This window comes from Drosophila arizonae, chromosome 5 (genome assembly GCF_054131065.1).
Source record: "Drosophila arizonae isolate 15081-1271.41 chromosome 5, UAZ_ARI_1.0, whole genome shotgun sequence".
Taxonomy (NCBI): domain Eukaryota; kingdom Metazoa; phylum Arthropoda; class Insecta; order Diptera; family Drosophilidae; genus Drosophila; species Drosophila arizonae.
Genome location: NC_142925.1, coordinates 963,143 through 990,252, shown reverse-complemented (window position 1 = coordinate 990,252; position 27,110 = coordinate 963,143). Strand labels below are relative to the sequence as shown.

General features: G+C 40.2%; 5 protein-coding genes and 1 non-coding gene across 36 annotated transcripts in view; 2 read left to right on the top strand and 4 right to left on the bottom strand.

The window, feature by feature from the left end:
- The window catches only part of mim (missing-in-metastasis), a 49,985-nt gene extending 26,713 nt beyond the window's left edge, over positions 1–23,272 (bottom strand). For 19 of the 29 annotated variants that reach the window (XR_016270193.1, XM_018010498.2, XM_018010503.2 and 16 more), the window contains exons 1-2: positions 22,349–23,271; positions 10,500–10,825 (exon numbers count right to left, since the gene is read on the bottom strand). Coding sequence is in view for 28 of the 29 variants with exons in the window: in XM_018010498.2 (XP_017865987.2) it covers positions 10,500–10,571 (72 nt within the window). In the remaining variant the exon portion in view is untranslated. Of the gene's footprint in view, positions 1–10,499; positions 10,826–11,132; positions 11,285–22,348 lie in introns of those variants that run through there. The other 10 variants (XM_018010513.2, XM_018010530.2, XM_018010531.2 and 7 more) reach the window with 3 other exon arrangements.
- LOC108615786 (sodium channel protein Nach-like) lies at positions 633–4,882 on the top strand. 2 transcript variants are annotated; one of them, XM_089470652.1, is made up of 6 exons: positions 633–769; positions 2,760–3,324; positions 3,377–3,685; positions 3,746–3,839; positions 3,907–4,098; positions 4,155–4,882. In XM_089470652.1, exons 2-6 carry the CDS (start codon positions 2,903–2,905, stop codon positions 4,677–4,679), a joined length of 1,542 nt encoding a protein of 513 aa, XP_089326778.1. In that variant the 5' UTR covers positions 633–769; positions 2,760–2,902; the 3' UTR covers positions 4,680–4,882. The 2 variants fall into 2 exon arrangements, with proteins under 2 accessions (XP_089326778.1, XP_089326779.1); XM_089470653.1 differs by having other exon boundaries at positions 638–3,324; positions 4,155–4,373; positions 4,428–4,882.
- Positions 2,060–2,132, bottom strand: TRNAK-CUU (transfer RNA lysine (anticodon CUU)). Its single transcript has one exon. It is a non-coding gene; the product is annotated as a tRNA-Lys (tRNA).
- Positions 4,943–7,213, top strand: ppk25 (pickpocket 25). Its single transcript, XM_089470689.1, has 6 exons — positions 4,943–5,687; positions 5,742–6,050; positions 6,109–6,202; positions 6,261–6,452; positions 6,525–6,743; positions 6,799–7,213. Exons 1-6 carry the CDS (start codon positions 5,302–5,304, stop codon positions 7,063–7,065), a joined length of 1,467 nt encoding a protein of 488 aa, XP_089326815.1. The 5' UTR covers positions 4,943–5,301; the 3' UTR covers positions 7,066–7,213.
- A 222-nt stretch (positions 23,273–23,494) lies between the features above and the next one.
- Cyp6u1 (Cytochrome P450 6u1) lies at positions 23,495–26,998 on the bottom strand. Of its 2 annotated transcripts, none has more exons than XM_018010543.2 (3): positions 26,859–26,998; positions 24,216–25,574; positions 23,495–24,150 (listed from the first exon to the last, which is right to left on the bottom strand). In XM_018010543.2, the coding sequence occupies exons 2-3, from the start codon at positions 25,243–25,245 to the stop codon at positions 23,726–23,728; spliced, it is 1,455 nt and encodes a 484-aa protein (XP_017866032.1). In that variant the 5' UTR covers positions 25,246–25,574; positions 26,859–26,998; the 3' UTR covers positions 23,495–23,725. The 2 variants fall into 2 exon arrangements, with proteins under 2 accessions (XP_017866032.1, XP_089326787.1); XM_089470661.1 differs by lacking the exon at positions 26,859–26,998 and adding an exon at positions 26,660–26,798.
- Positions 25,952–26,780, bottom strand: Ufsp1 (UFM1 specific peptidase 1). The gene is made up of 2 exons (XM_018010562.2): positions 26,202–26,780; positions 25,952–26,148 (listed from the first exon to the last, which is right to left on the bottom strand). The coding sequence occupies exons 1-2, from the start codon at positions 26,778–26,780 to the stop codon at positions 26,023–26,025; spliced, it is 705 nt and encodes a 234-aa protein (XP_017866051.1). The 3' UTR covers positions 25,952–26,022.
- Positions 26,999–27,110: the final 112 nt, after the last annotated feature.

Below are 27,110 nucleotides of genomic sequence, written 5' to 3'. Positions count from 1 at the left end.
CACAGACAGACAGACAGACAGACAGACAGACAGAGAGAGAGAGAGAGGGATAATATTTTATGCATATAATTGCCCGTGTAGACAACAACAATAATGATAACAATAACAATGACGCCAACTACATTGACAACAGCAACAAGCTTGTTGTTGTTGTTGTTGATGCCACACCCACACACAGCACACGTAATTGACACGAGTCTCGTCTCTCGACTTTATCTCGGATCTAATAGAACATTTTTCTGTTACTCTCGCAATTTCATAAAAACCGTATTATTAATTGCAGCTTGTTCTGTATACCCTGTAAATACATTGTGGGATTGTGGTAATTGGGTATACTAGCTACATTTAGAGAGATAGTTTAAGTACGACTCGCAGAACGCATTGATAATATAAGGATCAGTATATGCATACGAGAAGCTTCCCTTCTGATGCACACGAGTAGAGACTGCTTCAGCGTTTGTATAGCTTCTTTGCCAATTTGGAATGTAGAATCGAGCAAAAGAAGAAACCACAGAGCAACTCCAAGTTTGGCAATCACGATTGTATATGGAACAATGGGTATGTGTACAGTGTGTTTGTGTATAGATTTAGAGTAAATGGTATGGGCAATTCAATCACGCAACATCATTTCAATATGCACAGCATGTCAAAGTGCCAAGCTAAGCGACAGACAGTCTCATCAAAGCAACAGCAACTCTCGCATCTACGTCAGCAACAACAAGAGCAACAGCAACAATTGCCCGCAGTTTGCTTTAAACAATAATGCAAAGTAATTAATATAACGACTTGTCTTCTTCATTTCCATTGTTGCGCTGAAGCTGAAGAGGAAACACTTTTCGCATGCCTCCGATTACAATCTGCGGGGGATCATTGTCCACATCCGAGCAACAGAGAAGGAGGCAGATAGAGGGATTATTAGTGGGTGAGAGCGAGAGAGGCTATTTCTTACACAGTTTTCACATACTTTTTACCAAGTGTTAACCGAAACAAAAGATCTTTCACTTCAGGCGAACGACAAAGATTGCAGTTGTAATCGAAACTGTTTAAGGTTATTAAACTTAATTTTTAGTTAAAAGTTAAGGCATTTGTTTGCCTTAGTTTACACAGGTATGCAGGTATGGTCGACTGTATACATAGAAAAACTGATACTCACAAATAAACTCTTTTGTAATGTGTGAGCAGGCATCACAAACCGAGCTAGATAAGCTATAGCAACTCTATAAAGCTGTTTCTCGGAACTAAAATGTTTATGATTCATTGAAATTAGGTGTAAATAAGGAACACTAACTATTACTAATCAACAATAAAACTAGGTAACAGAAGAAAAAACTGAAAGCCTGGTGGTTCTATTATCAAGAGATTATGCTGTTGTTGTACCATAACCACTTGGGAATTGTAAGCCAATTTGAAAAGATTGAATGCTTGAGCAACATTCTGTTGTCTGTCTCTGCTGTCACAAGACATAAATAATTTTCTATAATTCAACAAATATATAGTATATATTGCATTCCTTCCAGTACATCAATTGTATCGTTACCCTAGTCAATGTCACTTGAGCTCTATTCATCCTCGCCTTCATAGCCTTGTGCCAGTTTGCTAGTTTCTCAGTTCGCCTGGCTTTGCTGCACATCCTGTGCACTCTCTTTGAGTGCGGGCCAACAAAAGCGACATTTAATAAAAACAAATAAGTAAAAAAAAATAAAGAAAAAACCTCAATACAAATGCGAATTGCACTGTGCCATTTCCACAAGTTGAGCTGCGGCCTTGAATGCGGCTTTTATCCATTTCCAAGCAATCAGAGAAGAAATAAAATAAAACGAGATGTTGTCATCGACTATTGCGTCAGCGCTGTGATTATAATTGTTGCTGTTGCTGCTGTTGTTGCTGTTGTTGCTGCTGCCACTGTTCAGGTTGAGCGCTATAAATAACAGCTTATTAGCCATAGTCCCACATAAATGTGCGTCTATTTCTAGACTACTCCCGCACAGGCAAAACAACAAAATGTTCAATTCTAATACAAAAATACAAAATATATATATATTTAATACAAAAAATGTTTCGCCCAACGTGGGGCTCGAACCCACGACCCTGAGATTAAGAGTCTCATGCTCTACCGACTGAGCTAGCCGGGCGATGATAACGCAACGTGTGAAAGCTCTAACAGGCAAAGCGCGAAAGGAATGCAAGAATGGACGAAGGAACAAATTTTCGAGGTTTGCTTAAGAAGATGTCGAATTAATGCTGACATATATATAAAAAATATATAAATATATATAGAATAATACATAATGCGAGGGTCACTCAATAAGTTATACACAGCCATGTAAGATGGAAAATAACAAATTAAATATTAATAGTTGTTCAATTCATCATACATCAAGATTTATGAGTACAATATATAATCGCCCTTATATTCACAACAATATTCAACAATTTGTGTCATAAAGTCCTCCATCCAATCTGTGACTCGCACCTACGACCTTGAGATCAAGACTCTTAGGCCCTAACTGAGGTGAAAAATGCATAACTTGATTATTAACACAAAGCCTAAGCCATGAATGCAGCAAACAAATGCGGAATGTTTTCCAAATTAGCTTGATTAGTAAACAAATGAATTGAGCGTGAAACCAATTTTCGGCATTTGCATAAAAATTATATCAATTTCTACACAAAAGTTGTTCATATGTAAATACAAATGTTAATATGAGCTACCTTAGCTGTGCCTAGCCTTCCAGCGTAAAACCAAATCTATGTTTTAGTATACCTCAAATCATGTTTTTACATTGTAATTGAATATGCATGCATGAAAACAATTCAAGCTACAAGAGAATACTATTAGGAACTGGCTCCATATGGGAGTGGGAGAAGTCCTTAATGGAAGGGACGCATCATTACAAAGTCGATGGGTCGATGGCGAAGCTATTTAAAAGCAACGTGTCACATGCGGAAGCGTCAGTGCAATATGGCAAAGCACACCGAGGACAAGCAGCAACAGCAGGAGGATCACAAGGAGAAACAGGAGCAGGATGAGGCAATTGATTGGTGGATGGAAGTGTGCAAGGAATCGGCCATACATGGAATGCCGTATCTCGCCCGCAAGGATCTCCACTCTCTCGAGCGCATCTTCTGGCTGGCCATGATCATAGCCTCAACTTACTATGCAGTCAACAGCTGCATCGCCCAATGGCAACGATACAAGGATAATCCCATCATCTACGAATATGAGTATATGTTTGCCTTGCGCTCGTTTCCCTACGCAGGCGCCACAGTCTGTACGCACTATTATCAGCTGCCCTCCAGTATAACCCATAAATTGCTCGTTGAGTAAGTATGCAGAGTCAGTAGAGACTGTTAGAACTAATATCGTAATCGACAGCATTTGGGAGAGCGACTCGTCTGAGATCAGTGAAACCGGGATTGACGACGAAAGTATGCAATATTATGCCAAATTTTTGCATGTCTTGCATCGCCTGCAATACGACAACTTGGAGACATTGATACCCTATGAAAATGATACGACTCTGCAGAATTTGCCCTATGTCCGGATTTTGAGGAAACTGTTGAAGAACACCGTACCCAAGCAGCAGGAAGTGCCCGAACTTGTGTCCAGCCTAACCGAAATGGGCCTCTGCCTAACAACGAGCCAGCTGGCGAGCTTTGGCTTTATTCTTCAGAAACATGTAGAGCAAGTATAATATAAATTAATAAGACGGCATATCCTTCATTTATACTATCCATTGATTAGGCAAAACCTCACAGTGCCCGTTCGAATGTGCACCTACTTTGACAACTGTCGCACCCAAATCAAGCCAGCCGTATCCGGAACTTTGGTAACTCTGGTAAGTAGCTTCCACAGATCGTATAAATAATACTTCATATATGCATTGCATTTGTCTACTGACTCAGTTTATTCACGATGTGTACGAGTTTTTGATGCCGAATGATCGTCGCACGGTGAGCATCAACATGGACACCATAAACTCATACGAGATTACGCTGATTCTCAACTCCTTTTCGGCCGAGACGGATGTGCGCAATGTGCCCATCGCCTATCGCAAGTGCCGATACATCGACGAGAACAATCTCAAGTACTACGCTGTAGGTGTCCTGCATATCTACTTTCAATTAGTTTCTGATCCTACTGCAATTTGCAGCCCTATCATCCCAGTTTGTGCCGCATGGAGTGTCGCATCGATCGAGCCCTGGCTCTGTGTCATTGCAAACCCTTTTTCTATGTGGCAGGTCCCAAGGATCGCATTTGCAGTGTCAATCAAATGGTGTGCCTGGCGCGTAAGAAGTGGCTCGAGCAGCCCTGCGATTGCATGCCCCTCTGCAAGGAGATCAGCTTTACTGTTACCGAGAAAAAGGAAATAGTAAGTTTACAACTTTCGTATATTCCCCTCTTATTCTTAATTATTATTCCAAAGAATGGCGTTAGTGGCTTTGAGGGCACTATTGTCCTCACTCAACAACTCCCAAAGATGGGCATCAAGCGTCGCGTTGTCTTCAGCATGGATCAGCTGCTCATGTCGATTGGAGGTGCCATAGGCCTCTTTCTAGGCGCCAGCTTTATGACCATATATGGCTTGAGCTATCTACTCATGTACTACCTGGTTGTCAAATGCAAATATCGACCAAAGCTCAAGTGGGATCAGAATCCTTCCATCAAAATTGCCTAATGAGATGCGAAAATACAAATAAATAAAAAGTCTCTTAAAGCTTCCTTCCCGAAGTACTACAAACAACTACAGGCAGTGTTTACTTACACTTAGGTTTTGAGGGATTTCTTCCATTTTTATAAAAGACAAATCCGGTTTTCAATCAAAGCCTCCCCAGCATTGATTGCAGCAAGAAATTGTTGAGTGGTTGCTTATGCATTGGCTAATTAATAATCAAATGAATCAAGTGTGAATCAAATTTGAATATTTGCATAAGAAATTATTTCATTAATTACGAGCATTTGAATGCAAACGATGCTCAGATGTAAAAACAAGTGTTAATATGACCTTGAAACTGAACAAATTTTTACGATTTTCTTTGATCTTTGGAAAGCCAAATCTATATTTGAATATGAAACTGAATGAGGCCGAAATAAATATCATTTTAATATGGTTCACATTTCACTCACAATTTAATTGAATATGCATGCAGCAAAGTCATTAGCGCTACAACAGAAAACCATTAAGGAGGAACCGCTTGTTGTGGGCGGAGTCCCTTGTTTGTAGAGCTCATCATTTCTCTAGGACTCGACAGCAGAGCTAGTTAAAATGGAGTGCCACAAGCAGGAACACTCAGTGCATCATGGCAAGTCAGAGCGAAAACAATAACGAAGAGGACCAAGAGCAGGAGCAAGAGCAGGAACAGGAGCAGGAACAGGAGCAGGAGAAGGCTGAAGCAATGGATTTCTGGAAGGAAGTGTGCAAGGAATCGGCCATACATGGCGTGCCATATCTCGCCCGCAAGGATCTCCACTTTCTCGAGCGCATCTTTTGGCTGGCCATGATCATAGGATCCAGCTACTACGCAGTCGACAGTTGCCTGTCGCAATGGCTGCGCTATCAGAATAATCCCATTATCTACGAATACGAATATCTATTTGCGCTGCGCTCGTTTCCCATTCTAGGGATCACCCTCTGCACGCAGTACACCCAACTGCCTCCCTACTTAACGTATAAGCTGATTAACGAGTGAGTAAGATCTGCGCGTCAAGCAAGTAAGTGATCTGATATCATAATTGACAGTATCTGGGACAACGACTATGCTGAGCTCCCTGAAGTGACTATGCCCACCAAAAAGGTGAACTATTACACCAAATTTTTGCACGTCTTGAATCGATTGCAATACAACAATTTCGAAACATTGATACCTTATGAGAATGACACGACTGTGCAGACTTTGGATTTTGCCCGGATGTTAAGGAAATTGTTGGTGTACACAATACCGAAGCAGCCAGAAGTTCCCGAATTTGTGTCCACCCTAACCGAAATGGGCCTCTGCCTGACAACGAGCCAGTTGGCGAAATTTGGATTTCCAACAGAGAGACAAGCTCAGTAACTATGAATATCACATTCTATCCATCTTTGATCCACAATATTCTCCGTTGATCAGGCAAAATCTCATAGTGCCCATCCGAATGTGCACCTACTTTGACAACTGTCGCACCCTTATTGAGGCACCTATGCCTGGCACTACGGTCACTCTGGTAAATAGTTTCCTTAGTGTGTAAAAATAGTTCTTGGTAGGTATATTTATTCACTCAGTTTGTCCACGATGTAAATGAGTTTCTGATGCCACACGATCGTCGCACCGTGGCCCTCGACATGGGTAACAAGAGCACCTACCACATACAGTTCATGCTCAACTCCATTTCGGCGGAGAACGAGGTGCGCAATGTGCCCATCGCCTATCGCAAGTGCCGATACATCGATGAGAACAATCTCAAGTACTATGCAGTAGGTGTCGTGCACATCTATTTTGCACCTTCGTCTCCTGCTTCATACACAATTTTGTACTACACATTACAGCCCTATCATCCCAGCCTTTGTCGCATGGAGTGTCGCATCAACCGAGCCCTGGCTCTGTGCCATTGCAAACCCTTTTTCTATGTGGCAGGTCCCAAGGATCGCATTTGCAGTGTCAGTCAAATGGTGTGCCTGGCGCGTAAGAAGTGGCTCGAGCAGCCCTGCGATTGCATGCCCCTCTGCAAGGAGATCAGCTTTATTGTCACCGAGAAAGTTGATTCAGTAAGTTTCCCCTCTTATGGCTTAGTTTCCCCACTTTCATCTCATTTGTTATCAGAATGGCGGTGGTGCAGAGAACTCACAGAACTTTGACCGCAAGTTTATCTTGAATCAAGAGCTACCCAAGATGGGCATTAAGCGTCGCGTTGTCTTCAGCATGGATCAGCTGATCGTGTCATTCGGAGGGGCCATAGGCCTCTTTCTGGGCGCCAGCTTTATGACCATATACGGATTGAGCTACCTACTGATGTACTATCTGGTTGTCAAATGCAAATATCGACCAAAGCTCAAGCGGGACCAGAATTCCCCTATCAAAATTGCCTAGACCCTGAGTTCGGGTTGGTTCAGACACTTAAATTTGCACAATTTTTCTGTATTCAAGTAAAAGCACAATTTTCTCGTTTTACCGTTTGCTACGCACGCATTAACGGGCCTAATGCGCATATGTGAGTTAAAGACAATAAAATATCTTAAGACGCACTCGACAGCAATTGCCTTGCCCAAAAGGCCTGAGTGGGGCAGCAAGAAAGGGAAGTCGGAAAAGTGCCAACGGGGCACAGAAAGCGATTTTCACTTTTGTGACAATGACAAAATATATAATAATATGATGGACTAGCAGATACGCATTCAAATTCATGAAGTAACATGGTTGAAAACGAGCAAATAGAATGGGATATGTTTAAAAACATATACAGTTCGATCAATTAGAGTGACAATTATTATTATCTTCATTATTATCTCTTCCATTATCGTATCACTATTCTCTCTCCTATTATAGGCCAAAGCCAGGTTTCTCTAACACATCTGTCTCTCGTTTCCCCAGCTTGTCATATCCAATATTTTCACATTGCTTGGCTACAGGGTATCATTATTATAGCCGCCATGTGTCTGACAATGCACACTTAGCGCGTCTCTCCTGTTACACATTTCAGCGAGTCCCATCCAAACGCGACAATTTGACAAACTGCCTAGCTGAGAGTTAGATTGGATGACTGACTGAGAGACTGACTGAATGACAGACTCACGAATTTGCAGTTAGCAGACGAGTCGCTTGGCAGTCAGCCGAGCGCGACGAGTGAAGAAGTTGAACAACCTCTAAAAAACAGCGCCAATTGCTTAAAAAAATAATAAGAAAAACATAAAAATAAAAGCCAGATTAAGCAACAATTACAATGTGGCAGTGCTCTGAAAAACTTTGGACTGCACTCTAATTGAAATTAGCCGCATTTAATTGCAACTAGTTGAGAGTCCCGTTAGCAGAACATTTAGAATTAAATATATAAAGTATTATACTTATATATTCACGTATTTCTATTTATTTAGTATTCGCATTTCCATCCACCTTGGCCCGCATCTTGGGTGCAGGGGCATACAATTTGTTTCGGTCTGCTGGCATTTAAGATCTAAGCTAAATATACGCAAACATCTATATAGAGGAATAGAGAGAGACAGAAAGAGAGAGGAAGAGCGAGACTTAACTATGGCAAACGCAGCCAAGCAATTAAAACACATACCAAAAATATAAAAACAAATTTAAGTTGCACGGAAATTGGAATTGAAGCTAAGTCTGTTTAAACAGCAACAGCTGACATTTGCATTTTGGCCAGGTCGAGAGACTAGACAACAATAAAAGGTAAAGGCCGGGAGCATAAGCTGCTCGACTTGCCAAATACCATGGAATATAAGACAGATAGGAAAAGTAAGCTAGGCGTATCTCTGTATACCCTACAATTGTTCGATATGCCGCTCGGCTGATTAGCTAGCCAGCCGATTAGCTAGCATTGGCACAGGGTATATTACTCATTATTCATTACTTATTACTCATTAGATACAGCTAAATCTACGTGGCCAATACACCCCACAGCTGCTAATTAGCCCGGGGTATATTGCCAGCCAGACGCTTTAGCTTAACCAAGCGCCGCAGTTGTGGCAGTAACTAAACCAAATGATGATGCTGCTGCACATGCTTCAAGGCATGTTTCTGCTCTAATTCGCACACAGGCCAAGCAACAACAACAGCAACAACAGCAGCAGCAGCGGCAGCGACTACAGCTGGAAAACAAGCCAAGAGCTAGTAGCTATAGCTAGAAAATAGCTAACAGCTATGAAGTACAACGAACTGCTGCACAATTGCGTGGTCACCAAAAAAAACCAAACATACGAAAGAAAAATAAATAAGTTTCATAAATACGAAATGCAGTCGCCCGCATCCACAATTCCTGACAGCTGTCTGCATCGCCGTTTGTATCTCTGTATCTGCATCTGTAGTTGTATCTGTATCTTTACCTGTAAAAATAGCTAAAAGCAGGCGCGGCACACTTTTATCTTTGGGCACCAACCAGCGAAGGCGTCGCAATGCACAACACCTGTCGACAGCCCAGTCGGAAATGGTCTCAAGACATTTCTGGAAATCAAGCCGAAATTTTTTCCTTCGAGCAGTTGAACCCAAAATAGTCAACTATAAATACCCTGGAACCCATAAACTATGTTGCATGATCTCTGTCGAGTCGCGTTGATCTCTCTGTCTAAAGAGCTTTGACTAAAAACCCAGACTAAGGCACAGAACCTTTAGCTGCTATATATAGTGATATACACCCTATATATTTATCTATGCTCTCTTGTTAATTGAAGCGCCATTAAGTTCAGCTAATATAAGAAACATTTATGTATAGAGCGAGTGGCGTCATGATTGCTATAAATTATTGATACACTGCAATTAAATAGATAAATGTAATGAGTTTGGTGTGGCAATAGATTAAGCAACGCAGCAATAGACGGTCAAGAGACTGCTATACCGAAGCATAAATACCCTGTAATGAGCAGATTCCCATCTTAATGAGAAAGCGAGTAACTAAAACATATACCCTGTTATATACATGCAACTGAAAGGAATCCGAAAAATACCCTGTAATAATAACTATTCCATATCAATCATAGCAATAAACTAAGAAATTGAAGAGTATCATAGGTGATTATCAATGAAAAGGTATTACGTTTATGATGTTATATGACTACTCGATAAATATCCTTTTCTTACTTAAAGAATATAAAAACATATGCTCCTTGCCAGCAAGATTTACAGGGCATCAAACAGTAATTAAGAATGGAAGCAAACATATCTATATTTTTTATTGAATTCGCATAGATTAATTGAATCACTTACTTTTGGCATTTTAGCCAATAGACAGAGATAGAGGCAGAGAAAGAGAGAATAAAAAATCAATTAGACGATTTTGTTTTCATTCTCTGACATATTTATGAACAGTAAAGCCTTGAGAATTGGCAAGCAACAGAGTTGTGTATCTTTTATCGCAACGGAATTGTTTATCTGAGACTTTTGTTTATTTCGCACACAGTTCGCATTGCTCTGACCTTGGCTTTAATTATTTCTGCTGGGCTTCGGTTAACTTCATTTTATTCTGTATACCCTGGAAAAATGCTCTTGACACACACACCTGACCTTTCGAGTTTCTGATTTATTTAGTTTATATGCTTTGTTATTCAATAAGTCTCGAGCGAAAAGCGACAACTGTCAACAATTGGCTGACACGTCTCTAGTTCCATTTGACTACGTTTCATTTCGCTGGAACTGGAAACTGGAACTTGCATTCTCGCTGGAAAGGTGAGTGATTCGTGAGGAAACTCAACTAATGTTTCCTCCAACTTGTGTAACACAGATTTCCGGCTAATTATTAAACTTCCGCGCTTTTTGCTTACTTTTTAGCAAGAGAATTATCGATAAATGTATCGATCACTTACCTTCATGTCATTGATGATCTGTTGAAACAAGCTGCCCAGCGCCGAGCTATCGCGTTCGAGACTAAGATCCATTTTCCTTTCGGGTTCTTCTTCTAACTAAATATATATGTATATTTATATTTATGTGTATACATAAATATATATGCGCGAATGCAAATCGATCGTGTTTTCGTTTTCGTTAGTCTCGGCTTGACTTTTCACTTTGTTTTCGTTTTGTTTTTCCCAATTTGCTTTGCTTCGTCACTGTTCAAAGAAAATTAACTTCAGATTTTTACGTTTTATCGACATTTTATTCGCTTGAGTTTCAGCCAGAGTTTTGGCAGCACCTGCAAAAATAGAGGGAAATAATGAATAAGTAAAGAAATTATTTAGGAATTTTCTCAGTAGGTATGCCTGTCTTAAGATTATTTTTAGCCAAGTTTAAAACAAATCCAATATGTTTTAAATATATTGACTACACATAAGTGGTGATTAACTGCTGGTTAGCATTGCTAGGTAGGGGAATACCAATTATTACGCCTTAAGCTCCTAAATTTTCGTATAATCTCATTTTTATTAAGTTTGTAACTAGCTGAAAATATTTTTCAATTATTCTTTAGCATATTCCATACATTCTTTATTCAGAAAGCTTACCATAGCCCATAACCCATCATTTATGTAGATACAACTTGTTTCGTTTGCACATAAAACATGTTTTCATTTTCATATATCCAAAAAAAAAGAAGAAAGAAAACAATCAAAAATCCCAGCCTCCTTGTTATCAGCAACGCGTGAATGAATCATTCACATCGAGAGGCAGACTCCACACTTCCGAAATATATATATATAGACAGAGCTATGGATGTTGCATGTGTTGCCATATGTGGCATAAATTCATGTGGCACATGCAACAACATTCCCTCCCCCTGCTCTGTCCCAATCACCCAAGAAAAACATAAATTTACGAAATTTGTCTTGAAGCGCTGTAATAATGCGCTCGTAAATAACATGTAACGAAAACTAGCGCATATTTCAAAACGAAATTATTATTATTATTATTATGATTATCATGTTTAATTATGCTTATTAATAAGCTTTTGCTTGCGCCTTATAGAGCTGGAGGCGGGGGAAGATAGTCGGCGGCGAGAGTAAGAGCAGAGTGAGAAATTGTGTAGGCGCAACATTAAATAAGTAAGACTGAATGTGCCCGACTTGTAGATACCCTAGCGCAGATAGAAACAGATATTAATCTCTGTTTTCATTATAGATAGAGATACATATATAGAGACAGAAGAAGATGGGGCCAGTGAGACACATCGGACAGAGACTACTCAATATTTTGCTGAAAGAAAAAAGCCAATATACCCTCTTTAGCAATTGGCTGCAGAGCATAAAAAATCTGGCGTTTATTTTGGAATCGACACATGTATGGGAGAGAAAAGGGGCAATCGGAAAATGAAAGCCATGAACAATGTGACCCAAAAATGAAAACTGATATCGGAGAGCATTTGATTTATATGTTTTGTGCGTGCCCGACAAGTGCCACGAAGAGCTTTAATCAATTTGCAGGCTAATTGCGCTAATGCAATGCCTAATTGTTAATTGACATGTCAATGGGTGTGCATGTGTGTGCTTGTGTGTGTGGCAATGCCAAAGTCAGCGGACAGGAAGCAATTGTCTTGCTTTTGCAGTTTATGAGTTACGAGTTGGGAAGTTACGAGCTGCGAGCTGAGAGTGGAGAGCCACGAGGCACGAGCATATAAATAAAGCCATTAGCAACTCGTTGCTTAGTGCAACACGAGCTGTGACCCATTTAAATGTTTCTCCAGTTTTCCTCATTTTTCATACGAGCTTTACGTGCTTGCACAGTTCTCTCATTCTCTCTTTCCTTCTGTGTTGTCATCTCTCTCTCTCCCTCTTTATATGCCTTTGTCTGCTCAAATGTTATGTGGTTAACCAAGTAACCCCAAAGCCAAGCTTTAAGCACTTCAGCTGCAACTCTTCTCTGGCCAGTCTAAGTCTAAGCAAACAAGAAAGTTAGCGGGAAATCTAGCAGCAGTTGGCAATATATAATTCATAATCATAAGTCTAATAACTGCCCAATACAAGAGGTGATATATTAGCTGCTTATCACATTTCAACTATTTCATATCATTTTATATATTAAAGAAGCAACTCATAAAGTTTGTTCTTTATATCTGTCCTTATGACATTCACTCCTGCTATTTAACTAATGAATCAATCATATATTAGCCAATAAATCATAAATGTGAGTCAGGCAAAAAGACAGCTAAGCTAGTCATTCTCTTTACCTAATACTACCTGCAGTTGCGCTTACGAAGAGAAGAGTATATAGGTTTCGACTGAAGCAGAAACTGAATTTTACAAGTTCCAATTGAGATTGATCATACAAACTAAGGATGCAGGAAATCAGAAAAACTATATATTACAGACATTTCAAGGGCTTAAATCATGAATTCGCTCCACTAACAAATTAATATGGCCTTCATTATGGAGCGTGTCAACTCCGGAATAAATTGAATTGGAAGAAGCGTAAACGAGTATTCAACGAGTCGATCATGCCCGAGTGCAACATTGTTGCTCTGCCCGGCTTGGCTTATCATTTATTGCATTCGTATCTAATCTACCTTGGGCTAATGAATCAATATTTATGTAAAACAGCAGCTACAACAAAAACTTATTTCCGCACTTGCGGAAATTGCAATTCGACGTTCAGCAGCAACAACTCGAACAACAACTGGAACAACAACAACAACAACAACATCAACGACAACAGCAACTTTTTATCTTGAGAGGTCATTTACACTGCCCAGCAGCGACTTTGCTGGCTGCGCGTCGTTTTCTTCAACTTGTTCTCTCGATGCTTTTCACTGCGCTTTTCCAAATGCACGCACAGACAGCTGCACACACACACACATGTCCATACTAACATCTACACATACACATGCAAACACTCAAGTTCTTTAGGCAATCAGCTTTTGTTGTTAGCACTCATGTACATTGCTTTTGATACCCTGGAAATTCGCTGAAGATGATGAAACGGGTTTGATGATAAAGGCAGGGGTAAGCTTATTTTTCAGTGAATAGAGTATATCTGCCTAAATCGTTCATCTGCATAAGTTAATAAAGAACTTTTCTTGGATATCCCGGCTAGGCTGCAGGGTAACTGATAGTTGGTCAGCCTCTGCTAGAACACTTTTACAAGTTATTTTCTTCTTCTCTCCATTTGTCGCGCTTTTGTTTGTTTGCATTTATCATTCGTGCTTTGTGCATTGTGGCCCTTGCATAGCTTTTGTAAGTGCGTATCTGCGGCTGTATCTGTGCTGCTATATGTCACTATGTATCTGTGTATCTGTGTATCTTTGTATCTCGTTTGTAATTGCCGCGCTGACAGTTGCTGTCAGTGTCATAATCAGCCAGCGACACTTGAACCAAGTCTCAAGCCCTCAAGAGTGGCCATTGAATAGAAACCGACTTGGCCTTCACTTGTTCGATTCGAATCGTATATATACTCTAGATATTACTATATACACACGCATATATATATATGAGGCACAACAATTATCAGACGATAATTGTAGTAGACTTCTTGTGGTAACCATTTCATTTCCTCTATGCAAACATGCAAATTGTGCTCCACATTTTTGTTGCTGAACTTCTAGCGGAAACCACTCTCAAGACGAGAGGTTCACATATATACCAGATATATATGTATAGCATAGCATAAGTATAAGCTCAGTTGAGTAATGCTTTAAGAGAGCTGAAGTTTAAAGGCCAGCAGCCAAAGGGCAAAGCAAAAAGTAAACAAAGATGCGCAGCAGCAAAAGCAAAAGGCATAGAGAGATGAAGAAGCGAAGAGAAAACGTGAAGTACAGAGACAAAGAGGGAGAGAGAGGGAGATCGTCTGAGAAACGTGATGTGATCTACTCTACTCTGCAATCTACCGAGGCCCAGATTCTTGGCCAGTAGCCAAGCAAATTAACAAATCGTGCATAAAACGCCAAAAACAGGAAAACGACAATTTGCTCAAAAAAGCGGAAAAGCGTTTAAGCCAAAAGCCGACAGAGACAAGGAAAAAGGGTTTAAGGAACCAGCTACAGAAGGCTCACATAAGGTTGAAGTTGAAAGATGCGAGAGCAGAAAGGGAAGAGGAGGACACAAGAAAAGAATCCCGCATCACAGCAACAAATGTCAAATTGATTGTTTGCTGTTGACGCGCCCTAAGGGAAAGGGCATAATGACATTCAAGCAAAGGATGTTACAGATCAGAAGTAGGGCAACTAGGAAACCTTTAATATCCACTAGGTTTTGCCTTAGCTTCAGAAAACTGAAATTTTGAATATAGTCAATCAAGAGATTATTATTTTCTTCAGCTTATAACTATTTACAGGATATCTATGAATCGTAGACGTTTCTATTACAACTATCTACGCATAATTTTCCGCCCTATTTAAGTTTTGATCTGCGGCTGTTGCTGGATGTTTGCCTCTGCTTCGAGAAATCGACGTCCCAATGCGGTTTTCATTGGCGCCTTGAGATTTGCATCTGGTAAAGCGGAAGCTGTTGCTGATGTTGTATTCTCTTGTTGTTGTTGTTATTATTGTTGTTGTAGCTGTTGCTGTTGCGGTCCAAGGGCTGATACGTTAAATGGATTTGTGTACACGTTTGCAGTTGCATGCCGCACGTTCGCTTCAGTTTCGGTTTCTATTACAGGAAGTGACTTGACAGAGTTCGTCTGCACAGATATTCCTTCCATCAAAGGGAGAACAAGAGAGATAGCCAGAGAGGGGGAGCGAGAGTACTTCTAATTGCGACCCCAAAGATGTGCGCACACGCACAGCTTAACTGCACACTCAGTGTGTGTGTGTGTGTTGCATGTGTGCGTGCGTGTGTGTGTATATATATAATTATGCGTGAATGCGAAACAAGTTGAAATGTTATCGACATCGTGCCAGAGCAACACTTGCCCAGACTAAGCTCGAAAGAGGGAGAAAACTAATGGTTCTACGCAATGGGGAAGGGAGTTGAGTGTGAGTCGAGAGGAAATTCAAGTTAAAGATAAGCCCCAGTATTTATGCATACAATATACTCTAGATAAGCAGCAAATCGTTCAATTACTAATTTAATAATAATATAATAATAAATATACAATAGAGTATTTCTTTAAATATAACTAATAAGCGACTATCTCCCTTTGCCAATCTTTATATCTGACGTCAAGTAGACTTCTCTTATTGATAACTTATCGATAGCTCGCCAAATGAAATGGAAATTACAGAAGGTTCTCTTGCTGCAAAGCTTATTCCAACTGCCAACTGTTTCCTTGTCTATTTCCTGCTCCCTGGCTATCGATATGAAATATGAGATGTATTATAATGTATAAATTCCATGTTGTAAATCTCACTCACTCTGTTTATGTCTCTCTTTCCCTCAGGCTGCTAATTGTCTATGCTCAACGATAACTTATCGATAACTAAAGTTAATGCACTGCATTTAAAGTTCATTTGCTTCTTTATGTATTCTTTTCCCATTTTCTAAAACCTAAAACTTTCATGAATTAAACAATTATGTTAATTTCGTATTCGTTTTATTAGCTTTCGAGTAAGAATTTCTTTTAGTACTTAGGCAACATTTTGTAGTTCCCAAGTTTTCTCAATCAAAGTCTATAAATAAGTTGTATCTCAACACTATGTACACACACACACACATACAATCGTAGAGATTTTCCCACTCATGTTTTTTTTGGCCATGTTTTCAATGTGTAATCATATAATTTTATGCCCGATTAAACAGTTGAACGCTAATGTGCCGAAAGTTTATTTCCAGCGAGGCAGGCCAAGAGGAAGACCACATGTACATACACAAACACACACACACACACACACATTTATATACACATGTTGTTTACATAGCTATTGCAAAATGTTCTGTATGTTTTGTGCTCTACTTTCGGGTTTCTGTTCCTCGTTATGCTCTCTCCCTTTTTGCCTGATAGCTTCGCTCGATCGATAATCGATTTGCGCCATATATCGAATTGCGTGTTGACATTCGACTTCTGATTAGATAATGAAGCAGTTACATACTAAGCTTATCAAACATATGAGACTTAGCATAAAAAACAACTTTTTTCGTCTGCCTTTTAAATAGGATTGTTAAATAGTTTTGCTTTGCTTTGCTTATCTTTAATGAGCTGCGAAAAATTTGAAATTTCCACACATAAAGCAAACAATACTTCGTATGTGTGTGTGTGTAGGTGTGCGTATGTTAGTGTGTATATGCCATTTCGTTTTATCCAATTGCTAAATGTTATTTATAGAAATTTGGGTTAATGACGTCGAAGGCAAACACAGATGCCGAAACACACTCAAATGCAGCGCATAGATGCATAGATATCTAGAGAGATAGCACACAAGAGAGGGAGGAAGACGGAGCGAGACTCTGAGAGAGAGACTGAGTGAGAGAGAGGCCGAGTGAGAGCGAGCGCTTGATTTCATATAAAAAAGTCTTTAGATTATCATCAGCAACAACAGCATCATCAATGATGAGTTCTTTTCGCTTTTCAAATGCATTTTCTAAAATAATAAAAACACACACACAGGCACACTCGATGTCAGCTTTCCACAACAACAAGAAACGTTGACAACCTACGCGAGGGCGCGAGGCAGGGCTACAGTGAACCGTCTTATTGTTGACCACAAATGCTGTTTATGGTGAAAGTGTAAAGTCATGATGCGAGCTGCTCAATTTGCCACACATACATACATATATCGTTTACCTTGTGGCTTAACTATATCTATATCCATATCCACATCCACTTCCACCTCCACCTTCACCTCCACATCCCCCGCCACGCCGCCTACGCCCCTGCAGCTCTCGGCCCCTTCCAACATAAATCAGCGCTGAGTCGTAATGTCGCAATGGGCTGTAAACATGTTTGTTTAAGCGAATGCCTCAGAAACTGGGAGAGTTTTTAATGCTGTGCCCTAAGCAGACATAAGAACATTTCATAGAACATATAGTATGTTCTGGGATATTTTTGGTGCGCCCAGCCTAAAAGGGCTTTTGCATGCTGGCATAGCGTAATACTAGATTAGAGTGTCAAATTGCTGTTCTAAGATGTGTAGACAAGAGTAATGAGAAGGAGGCGTGGCAGATCAATGTCAGATATGGTATATATACTATTGATCAGGCCTAGCATCTTGTGTGGGCGTCATGTACGTATTAAAGAAGTACAGAATGACTGAAATGACTTTAGAGACTTCCCACCTTAATACTCTTTCACTTGTTTTACAATTATCTAAAATATTAATCACCTTTGAATGTTTATCTATTCTCTGTACTTACAGTCTATGCTAATATATAATATTTTGCATATTTATATTCGTTATTCCCATAAAAATTTATGCTTAAAATAACGTTTAGACTATAAACAGTGTAGTGATTCTAGCTACATTTATTCTAGCTATTTTTGCATTTGCCTCAGTTTTAGTTTATGTGGGCCGGTGTTCATTATAGGTACTCTCTGTACTCTCGCTCTGTGGGTGTTCCAACTGCCAGTTTGCCACTTCGATAGATTGTTGAGCAAGAACAAAAAATATGGAGGAACATTAGCGTTCAAGCTGAGAAACATTCATTAGAATATCCGCTTGTTGGCATGTTTTAAGCAAAAGCTAATTGAAAACAGTCAGAGCTGCATGCTTCTTTTTGTCTTCTTGGTAAACTCTGGTTCAAGTCTTGTTGCTGGTTTTTGCACGGCCCTTTATCGCACAACACAAGGTCTGCGGCTCACAGTCAACACTCGTTAATGATAAACAAAAGTACCGTTAGCCCAGCGCGCACATGTTGTTTATTTCGTATTTTTTCTTTACATATATTTCGTTTTGGCATTTTTTATTTTTGGCTCAAGTTTGTTTGCCGGTTCGCTCTGGCGCTTTTCTAAGCCACACAGATTTCTTTTCTTTACATACATACATACATATATATCATGTATTTATATACTCTGTTTGTATGTGTATGTATACAGCTTGCAGTCAACACATGTCAATTTTCACTGTTCTGTTTATCTTTTGTCTACGCTCGTTAGCTGAAAAATCGCTGTTGAAGAAGGAGGCGCAGAGGCTACGTAGAGCCAGGGTAACTAATTTGCTGACATATAAAACATTTTTTTTTTTTTTAATACAGCGGAACATTTGCTCCTCTGTTAATTGCTTTTCAAAGTCGGACATACGTTAGAAAATAAAATTTAGGATTAAACTACAATGAAAATATATGTGATACAAGAACTCACTTTAAATCTATTAGAGTTGCATTCGACTTATAACATTGAAATGGGGTTCAATGTGCTTTACTAGTTGCTGATTTGGTTCCAAAATCGAGAAATATACGATTAGCAAAGCTAACAAAGCGCACTCAAGACCTAGCGTAGGCGAGCAAAGGCACTTTACGTACATACATATAGTCTAATATATAGGTATATAGATGATATATGACATATACTCCATAAGTTAACGCCTCTCCTTTAATTTGTATACGTGTGTATGTATTCATTCATATACTCGTGGTAGCCCAAAATGAAATCGAAATCGAAAATGTTTGTCGAGTGGGTGTCAGACAACAACAACTACAACTACAACAACAACATCTACTGCAACAGCCAGATGCAAAACAAATGCATTCATTCATGCATTTACTTCTCTTTTTTCGGCTCAGAGCGTTGCGTTTATAGCTCTCAAGAGTTGCTTGGCTCTTGGCAACGTTCCCAGCTGCCCCACAGCTGTTTGCCAACAACAACTACAACAACAACAACAGCAACAAAGATGCGTTGGCGTATGCAAACAGCGAACCGAATAAACAGGCTCGACTTACTACCAGCCTATCGACTGTTAAAACTCATATGCAGATTTCAGCATACCCTGCACGTGTGGTAGAAGAAGAATGGTATTAGTTATGCATGATAACTCTGACTAAATGAAAATCCCTCACAATTGTATGGCTACTGCTAGAAACGAGAAACCGAATATAAACTATATATTATATAGAGCTAATCAGCATTCATAATGGCGTCTCCGCTCTCTCTCTTCATAGAAACCTGTTTTTCAATTTACATAGATGCACTTTGCCTATACCTGTATATGATGTACGTAATATACAGAAGTCTAGCTCCATAGTTTTAAATCAATAAAATGCAAAATTAAAGTCTTAATATGAAAACATCCTTAAACACAACTGCAAAAACACTGCAAGGGTATTAAATCGTCGTGCAAGCTCACACAACAAAAAGCTTGGTAGGTGGGTTGTTAGGTAGACAACGTTGTCTTCCATTTGCCCAAAAGCATAATTAAAAATAAAACTTACATCGCTCAAGGCGAACTTAACTGAGTAAGCAACAACAACAAAAACTACAAAAATGTTTTCGTTGTTGCTGCGGCTGTTGCTGTTGCAATTGTTTAGGCCGGTCATAAGCAGAACGCAACTTTAAATAGCTCACAAAACACAGAGCGAAAAAGTAAATAGAAATTCCCAATTTTTCCATAAATTTAATTATACATAATATGTACCTATATGTACATACACATATAAATAAATACATATATATTTATGCAGCCAGAAATTTGTTTGTTGATTCAGCCGCAGGCGCAGGCCGTAAACAAATGTGAAAAGACAGCAAAAAAAAAAAAAAAAAAAAGAAAACAGATTAAAAGATGGCCAAAGAGCTAGCTGAAATGTTGGCCAACATTATGGTAGCCGCAAGCAAAATAGATAGAGAGACTAGCTAAGTAGACAGCAGAAAACTAGCTAAAAGACAGCTCTAAGTCTAGCCAAATAGTCAGTTTTAGGGCAATCCAAAAAATTTGAATAGATGACAGCTGCAAAGCAGAAGACTTCAATACAGGCAGAGAATATAAAAATAAGACCGATAGTACTGATCGCATCTGACTGCATAATACTCGCGCACGAGTCTGCATCAGAACTAATATACTCACTTTTGACTGCATGAACGCGCATACGCGGACTGAAAGTCAGCCAAAAGGAACCGAAACCAAGTTAATTCGTTGCCGACAGCTGTTGGCATTTCAATTGCCCGCCCTCTCTCCATCTCTCTCTTTCTCTCTCAGTGTCTCTCTTTGTCTTCTGTTGCACAGGTGCAGCAGCAGTTGAATGGTTTTCTTTTGGGATTGGGTTGCACGTTTGCTAGCTGCAACGCAGAGACATCAGATAAGCGCACAAAGCAAAATGTGCCAAGTGCAGATACAAACACGCACATACACAGAGAGGCACACATGTGTTTGTATATGTAAGCTAATAGCCTAGCCAAAAAATATCTTTAAAAAAATTCCAAACATATCAGATGAAATATATCTATATAGTCTAACGGAACTTGAGACTCGCGTCTTGACGCGGGAAAGCTTTGGATAGAAGAGCCTAGGTTTATAATCTAGAATTACTCTGAGTAAACAATTATACAGGCTGTTTGCATTAACAAGTTTGGCTTTAACATTTATTTAAACAAAATGCAAATATAAAGAGGGAAATCGGTATGGAAAAATAGATCAAAAAATATATAAAAGAATAAAGATATAGATACTGCAGGACTACGACTAGAGCTGCTCCGCAAATCGAGGTTGCACTGTACATGCCAGTTCCCTTATCAGCTGCAGCCCCGTATCAAAGTCGTTTCAAAGGTATGCAAAGGCACAGGCAAATGCACATGCGAACAGACAGACACATTTCAAATGAAATTGAGATAAGAAGACAACAACAACGAAAACAAAATAGAAATTCTAATAAAACAACATTTACAGTTAGACAGTTACAACGCACAGCACCGTTTGCTGCTCTGATTACGAAATGGAGACACAGCACACCCATAAAGAAGTATAAGACAGGGCAAGAAAACAACATCAAACCAACCCCGTTTCATATGTTATTTCCCTGTAGGATATGTTAACCCCCAAAAAAGGTAAAAAAAAAAAAAATTATAATTCTTATACGGATTTAATAGCATAAACAAAGTCAATGTACCCCTCTAGCCACCGCCGGATGCTGTTGAAATACGCCAACGCTTTATCATTATGCCCCAAACATAAGAAAAACAAAATAAAAGAGACAAAACCAAGAACAACAACAACAGTTAATAAGTAGCCCACGCATAATGCAAAATGTTTGTGCTAAAAATGTGCACAGTAAAACACACACATTCACAACAAGGCAGAGCGGTTAGAGGTGAAAGAGTAACAGAGAGATAGGGCATCATTAGAGATGAGCGAGGGGGCAATTGCAAATTGGAAAATACATTATAAGTGGGAAAGGGTGAAAGTGTTCAAGACAGCAAATGAACAAAAACACTTTATTCAGCAATGCATCTAAATTTTGTAATTTTTTAAGAAATTATTCACTGCACTTAATTGCGCTATACACATACGTATGCATTTAGCTGCATGCACGATTAATTCGTGTCACGGCACGTGCGCACATCTAATGGCGAGTGCTTGCACTTGCGCAAATAGCGCGACAAACTTCAAAAAGGGAGCACAAAATTGCTGTTGTTCTTGTTTTTGTTGTTGTTGTTACTGTTAATGTAGCTCTGGTTCCTGTTGTTTTGTTGTTGTTGCTGCTGGTGGCTGGCTGGCAATGAAAGGAGTTTTCATGGCTTATGGTTGGACTGGAATCGACACTGGAGGGCCTTGGAATATGAAGTGCGTGAGACTGTTTGTGAAGCTGGAAGCTGTGTTTGTCTGTCTGTCTTTCAGCTTTTGAGTAATTAGCACACTTGAGTGGAACGCAGAGAGGGAACGATAGAATAACAACAAAGGCAAGTGCAAGAAGCAGCACATTTCAAGGATACTCACGGTTCTTGAATATATTCGCAGTCAGCTTCCAGCTGCAGTTGCAACGCAGCGGCGCTTCAAAAGAATCCTGCAAACAATTACACAGCGTTTCCTCCCCTTGCAGCCGGCACCCGGTTTTGGTTTGTGTATATATATATATATTTGTGTGTGTATATATATTTGTGTGTGTGTGTGTTAGTTATTTTTGTTGCTGCAGTTGTTTTTGTTTAGTTGGGCTGCAGCACATTCCAGGCGGCAAAAGCGCACAAAAGAGTATAGAAGAGGAGAGCACGCGTCTCGCTCTCTCCACCCGTCTTCACCAGCAGGACTTTGGGCTTTGTTCAAACAAACTACCCTGACGGCGATCCTTGCACAGTTGTTATTGCTCTTGCTGTTATAATTCTTGTTGTACACACACGCACACAAGTAAAATCACAATCACAGACAGGCACTCACACACATGCACATAAAATTATTCACTTTTTAAATTTAAATATGTACACACTTTTCGCCGCTATTTTTTATCTTTTCTTCTATTTCTATTTTCGCACTGTTCTCAAAGCAAGCAACAGTAAAACGCCGTTGCCGCCGCCACCTTCGTCGTCTAACAGTTAATTTTTTTTTCGCCAGGCGCCGTCGTCTCGATTTCAAAGCTGCTCCTGTCAATTACGATTTGCATTTTCGTTATTTAATTCAAGACAATAAAAATAATACAGCCGCCGATTTGTAGGAAACTGATTTCAAAACCAATGCTAATACGTTTTATATGCACGCACACTATTACACGGCTGTTTTATTTAGGCGCGCGCTTTATTCGGTGCATTATTATGTTATCAAATAGCATTTAATTATTTAACAAATTTAACACTTTAAATCGCGCGCACCGTCTGCCGCACGTCTGACTCGCTCGGCGTTGTTTTTGCTTCTGTCTCTTCGATATCAACTGCACAGTGTTGGAGAGCGCATAAAACGATAAGTTTACGTACGATAGATCGATAGGCGTATCATATTGCTCATATTTGCGCTGCTGTAGTTGAGTATGCGACCAACTTCATGTAGAATGCTGTAACGGAAACTCAAAATATTTTTGAAAGAAACAAAAAAAATACGGAATTTTATTGAATTTATTAAAAATCAAATACACGTGAAATGATGATTCTATTTAAATAATTTTTTTAAACAACGTTTAAGGTATTTATTTGTTCTTCATTTGTTTCATTTGTCCGTTTAAAATCTCGATTTTTAAGGTAATACGTCAGAATTATCACACAAGCCTAGCTTATAATAAAAATATATGAAGTAGTAGCATATACAAAATACGTAAAACATACAAAACAATACCAAAAAGCAACAATTTTTTATAAATTTAGGAAAGAAAACTCATTTTGTTTTCCTTCTTTAGTCCTTCTCCAGCCTCTGCACCCTTAATTTGATATCCTTTCTAGGCATCAGCAGTAGCTTGCTGGGGTCATAGAGCATGGGTATTTGAGTCTCTGCGCTGGGCTCGTACTTGTGATGCTCCAACAGGGCAACTAAACCGATTAGTAGCTGCTGCTCTGCCAGTTGCTTGGCTATGCAGCCACGCAGACCCTGGCCGAAGGGCAGAAAGGACATTGCCGGCCTTTTAAGCACTGCATCCGGCCTAAAGCGCTCCGGATCGAAGCGTTCGGGCTCTACATAAATATTCGGATCCCGATGTATAGCTGCAACGGGAATTACCACATTGTTGCCACGAGCGATGACAAAGACCGATTCGGTCAGCTCGAATTCACGCGTGGCACGGCGCAGCAGAAAGGGATAAGGCGTATGCAGACGAAGCGTTTCTGTAAGGATCACAGAATGACAACAAAGATAAGCTACAGATATATTATAGCTGAGATTTACTAACCATTTAGCACTTGCTTCGTATAGCTGAGTTGCTGGAGTCCGTCTGTCGTCAGCTGTCCGTCGTTTGCCTTCAGCACTCGTTTAATCTCCGCTCTCGCGCGCTCTTGGAGCTCCGGCTGCAGCGCTAGCTCATAGAGACAGAAGCCAAGAGTCGCATTCAGTGGCTGCAGACCAGCCAAAATAAACCCGAACGCCTGAGCCGCAATCTGAGCATCCGTCAGCGATTTGTCAGTGGCGGCAAAGAGTTGCAGAAAGCTTTGCAGGGGCTGGCGATCTCTCTTGCGCTGTTGCTGCAATTGCTCCTGGACTAGTTTATAGAAGTAGTCATTGGCTAGCCGTTCGTAGCTCTGGTACTTCACAAGGCGTGCGAGTATGGGCAGCTCCATGGCCAAATAGGCGCGCCACAAGCTCCAGTTGCTCCAGTAGCTGCGAGTCATTAAGGAAAACTCTGATAGATCCTCGGACGACAGGCCATAAGCTAGCTTCGCTATCGACTCTACATTGTAGCTGTCCAGCAGTTGGCTAACATTCAACTCCTGCTTTCTCTCTCCCAATCCCGACTGCAACTTCCTCGAAGACTTCAGCAATTGTGGCAATAGCTTGTGCAGATTGCTGGCTGCAAAAACTGGCGCGGATTGAGCATGGAGCTGTCTCCACCGGTGCCCATCCAACTGGAATAGATTTCCGGACAGCGGCTCCACTTTCACATTGTTGTAGAGTCCTCTACTGGTGAAGTAACCGTCATTGCTGTCCAAAATGTTCCTCACCAGTTCCAAGTCCAAGATCAACAGAAAGGGCTTACATAGCACATAACACCCGATGAAGGGCGCGCGTCCTTTGTAGCTCTCGTAGAGGTAGAGCAGGAGCTGCTGGACATGCTTCTTGCCCCGCACCACCTCCGAAATGTTGCCCCACAGAAATTTTGGCTTGACATGGAGTATGCCACGTCGCTTCCAATAGCCCAAGCAGAATTTCACAAGAGCATAGAAGAGGGCCAGAGCTCCCAAAGAGCTCCAGAGAATGTGCTCCATCTGAGTCTGGATGCTTGAATGTACGTTGAGATACGACTTTGTTGCAGGTGGCGCTAGGTAGATTCAGTTGGAGTAAACTTTTTCAATTCAATCTGGGTAAGCTGCTGCCGTCCTGGTGGATCCGTTCCTAGAGGTAAAGGCTCCCCTCCAGTTGGATCTAGGCTAAGCAGCTACCTTCTTCCAATTGCAGTTTCTATATACTGGTTATTTCGTTTGCCTTTACGTTTGATAAGCGTTTCAGTCTCGCTACTGGCTTATCAGCGCCATGGTTCTACTGTGGAAATATTGATTTGCTTATCAAATGACTCGATTTCTGGCCATAACGAGCGCTAAGAAAGCGGGAGAGAGAAAGAGAACAAATTAACTATAGACTCAATGGGGAACGAACTTGAGTATTCGATTAGTGCCATAACAAATATATAATACCCTGTAATGTAGTAGTACTAGACGCTTGAACAGAAAGCAAATAAACTTGTCTAATTTATGTTACATAATACGCAGTAAGCTTATAGATCCCCTATAGAGTCCATGTTATGAATTTTCGTACGATATAAATTTACATATATCAAATGACGTAAAGTAGGCAACATCGTTTCCATTCCAATTGAAGCTCCTTTTTCATTAATCATTTCTATTTTTCTAACATTTGTTAAGTAGGCAACACTGCCAACTTGCTCGATCCTTTCCAATCGTTTTAGCAGTGGTATAAACTAGTGCAATTTATTGTTGTTATCAACTTCGTTTGATTTGGCAACACCGTTTCCTATGGAAGTTTTTCTACTTTTCCAGTATGAAGCACAGATTGTAGGCGCTGCCTTCCAGCTCGCTGCTGTGCATCCAACGCACATAACCTCGTTCAATCAGCTGTTGCTTGGAGCTAGGCACGCCTACGAAATGTGGATCCTTAAAAAAAGTCCAAATTAGTTTTAATTGGGTTCACGTTTAGGGTCACTCACCACAATGAGCAGTGAACAGCCCGCCGTTTGGCTCAGGTGAATGCCCGCAATGGCCTTTGAAGCGGTGTCACTTAACCCGCCCATAACAATTAAACCACAATAATCCACAAAGTATTCACGAATCTGCTTTAGCACCTGCTTACTGTTCAGTTGTTGCACGTGTGCAAATTTACAGGGTATATCAAATAGGGAATCTATCACAAAAAACTCCTCCATGGTGCCTATCCAATCGCGTGAGCCAACAAATCGTGCAGGTTTGTCGCCAATCCTCACCAGCAAGCGCTGAATCTCCTCAATGGAGGGCACATTCAACATGGCCGTCCTTCCACTGCGCCTGTTTATAATCCAAGAGATGGCTGTTTGGAGCGTTCGGTAGCCGCAGCCCCAGCCCGCGTCCGAGTGGCCATCGCAGCCGTAATGGAAGTACTTGAAGCTTCCTTGCGTATATAAGGTCTCACCTTTACTACCTGCTGGTGGTTGCAGAGCCAGGTGCACATCTTCCAATAACTCGTATTTATATGTTTTCTTCACAATTTCAACTTTCGACTCTGATTCACAGGTGGCTGTGTTTGTTGTCATAGTTGTTTACACGGTCGATAGACTATATGTGTATGCGCCCTATATATAACTATATTTATTTATAGTTGCGATATTTACCTTTTGCTACGTTGCAACATTAATTTTAGAAATTTAGAAATCAGATGTTTACTGCCTCGATAACGATAATACTGTGTTGCAATATTTGCCAATTGCAATTCATTTATCAGACTATCGATATGCATACATTTTTATTATCATATCACTTTTGGCGCTAATTTCAAAGTACACCAGAATCTTGTCTTCGTGTATCGATATGTGTTTGTCAGCTCTAATCGACAATTTATTCGCGCCAAGTTTGAATTTCAAACA

Coding starts and splice junctions, on each gene's coding strand:
- ppk25 (XM_089470689.1), top strand. CDS start 5,302: ATGGCAAGTCAGAGCGAAAACAATAACGAAGAGGACCAAGAGCAGGAG. Junction 5,688..5,741: donor ACGTATAAGCTGATTAACGA/GTGAGTAAGATC, acceptor CATAATTGACAG/TATCTGGGACAACGACTATG. Junction 6,051..6,108: donor CCAACAGAGAGACAAGCTCA/GTAACTATGAAT, acceptor TCCGTTGATCAG/GCAAAATCTCATAGTGCCCA.
- Ufsp1 (XM_018010562.2), bottom strand. CDS start 26,780: ATGACAACAAACACAGCCACCTGTGAATCAGAGTCGAAAGTTGAAATT. Junction 26,149..26,201: donor GCTGTTCACTGCTCATTGTG/GTGAGTGACCCT, acceptor ACTTTTTTTAAG/GATCCACATTTCGTAGGCGT.
- Cyp6u1 (XM_018010543.2), bottom strand. CDS start 25,245: ATGGAGCACATTCTCTGGAGCTCTTTGGGAGCTCTGGCCCTCTTCTAT. Junction 24,151..24,215: donor TACGAAGCAAGTGCTAAATG/GTTAGTAAATCT, acceptor TGATCCTTACAG/AAACGCTTCGTCTGCATACG.
- LOC108615786 (XM_089470652.1), top strand. CDS start 2,903: ATGGGTCGATGGCGAAGCTATTTAAAAGCAACGTGTCACATGCGGAAG. Junction 3,325..3,376: donor ACCCATAAATTGCTCGTTGA/GTAAGTATGCAG, acceptor CGTAATCGACAG/CATTTGGGAGAGCGACTCGT. Junction 4,099..4,154: donor ACAATCTCAAGTACTACGCT/GTAGGTGTCCTG, acceptor TGCAATTTGCAG/CCCTATCATCCCAGTTTGTG.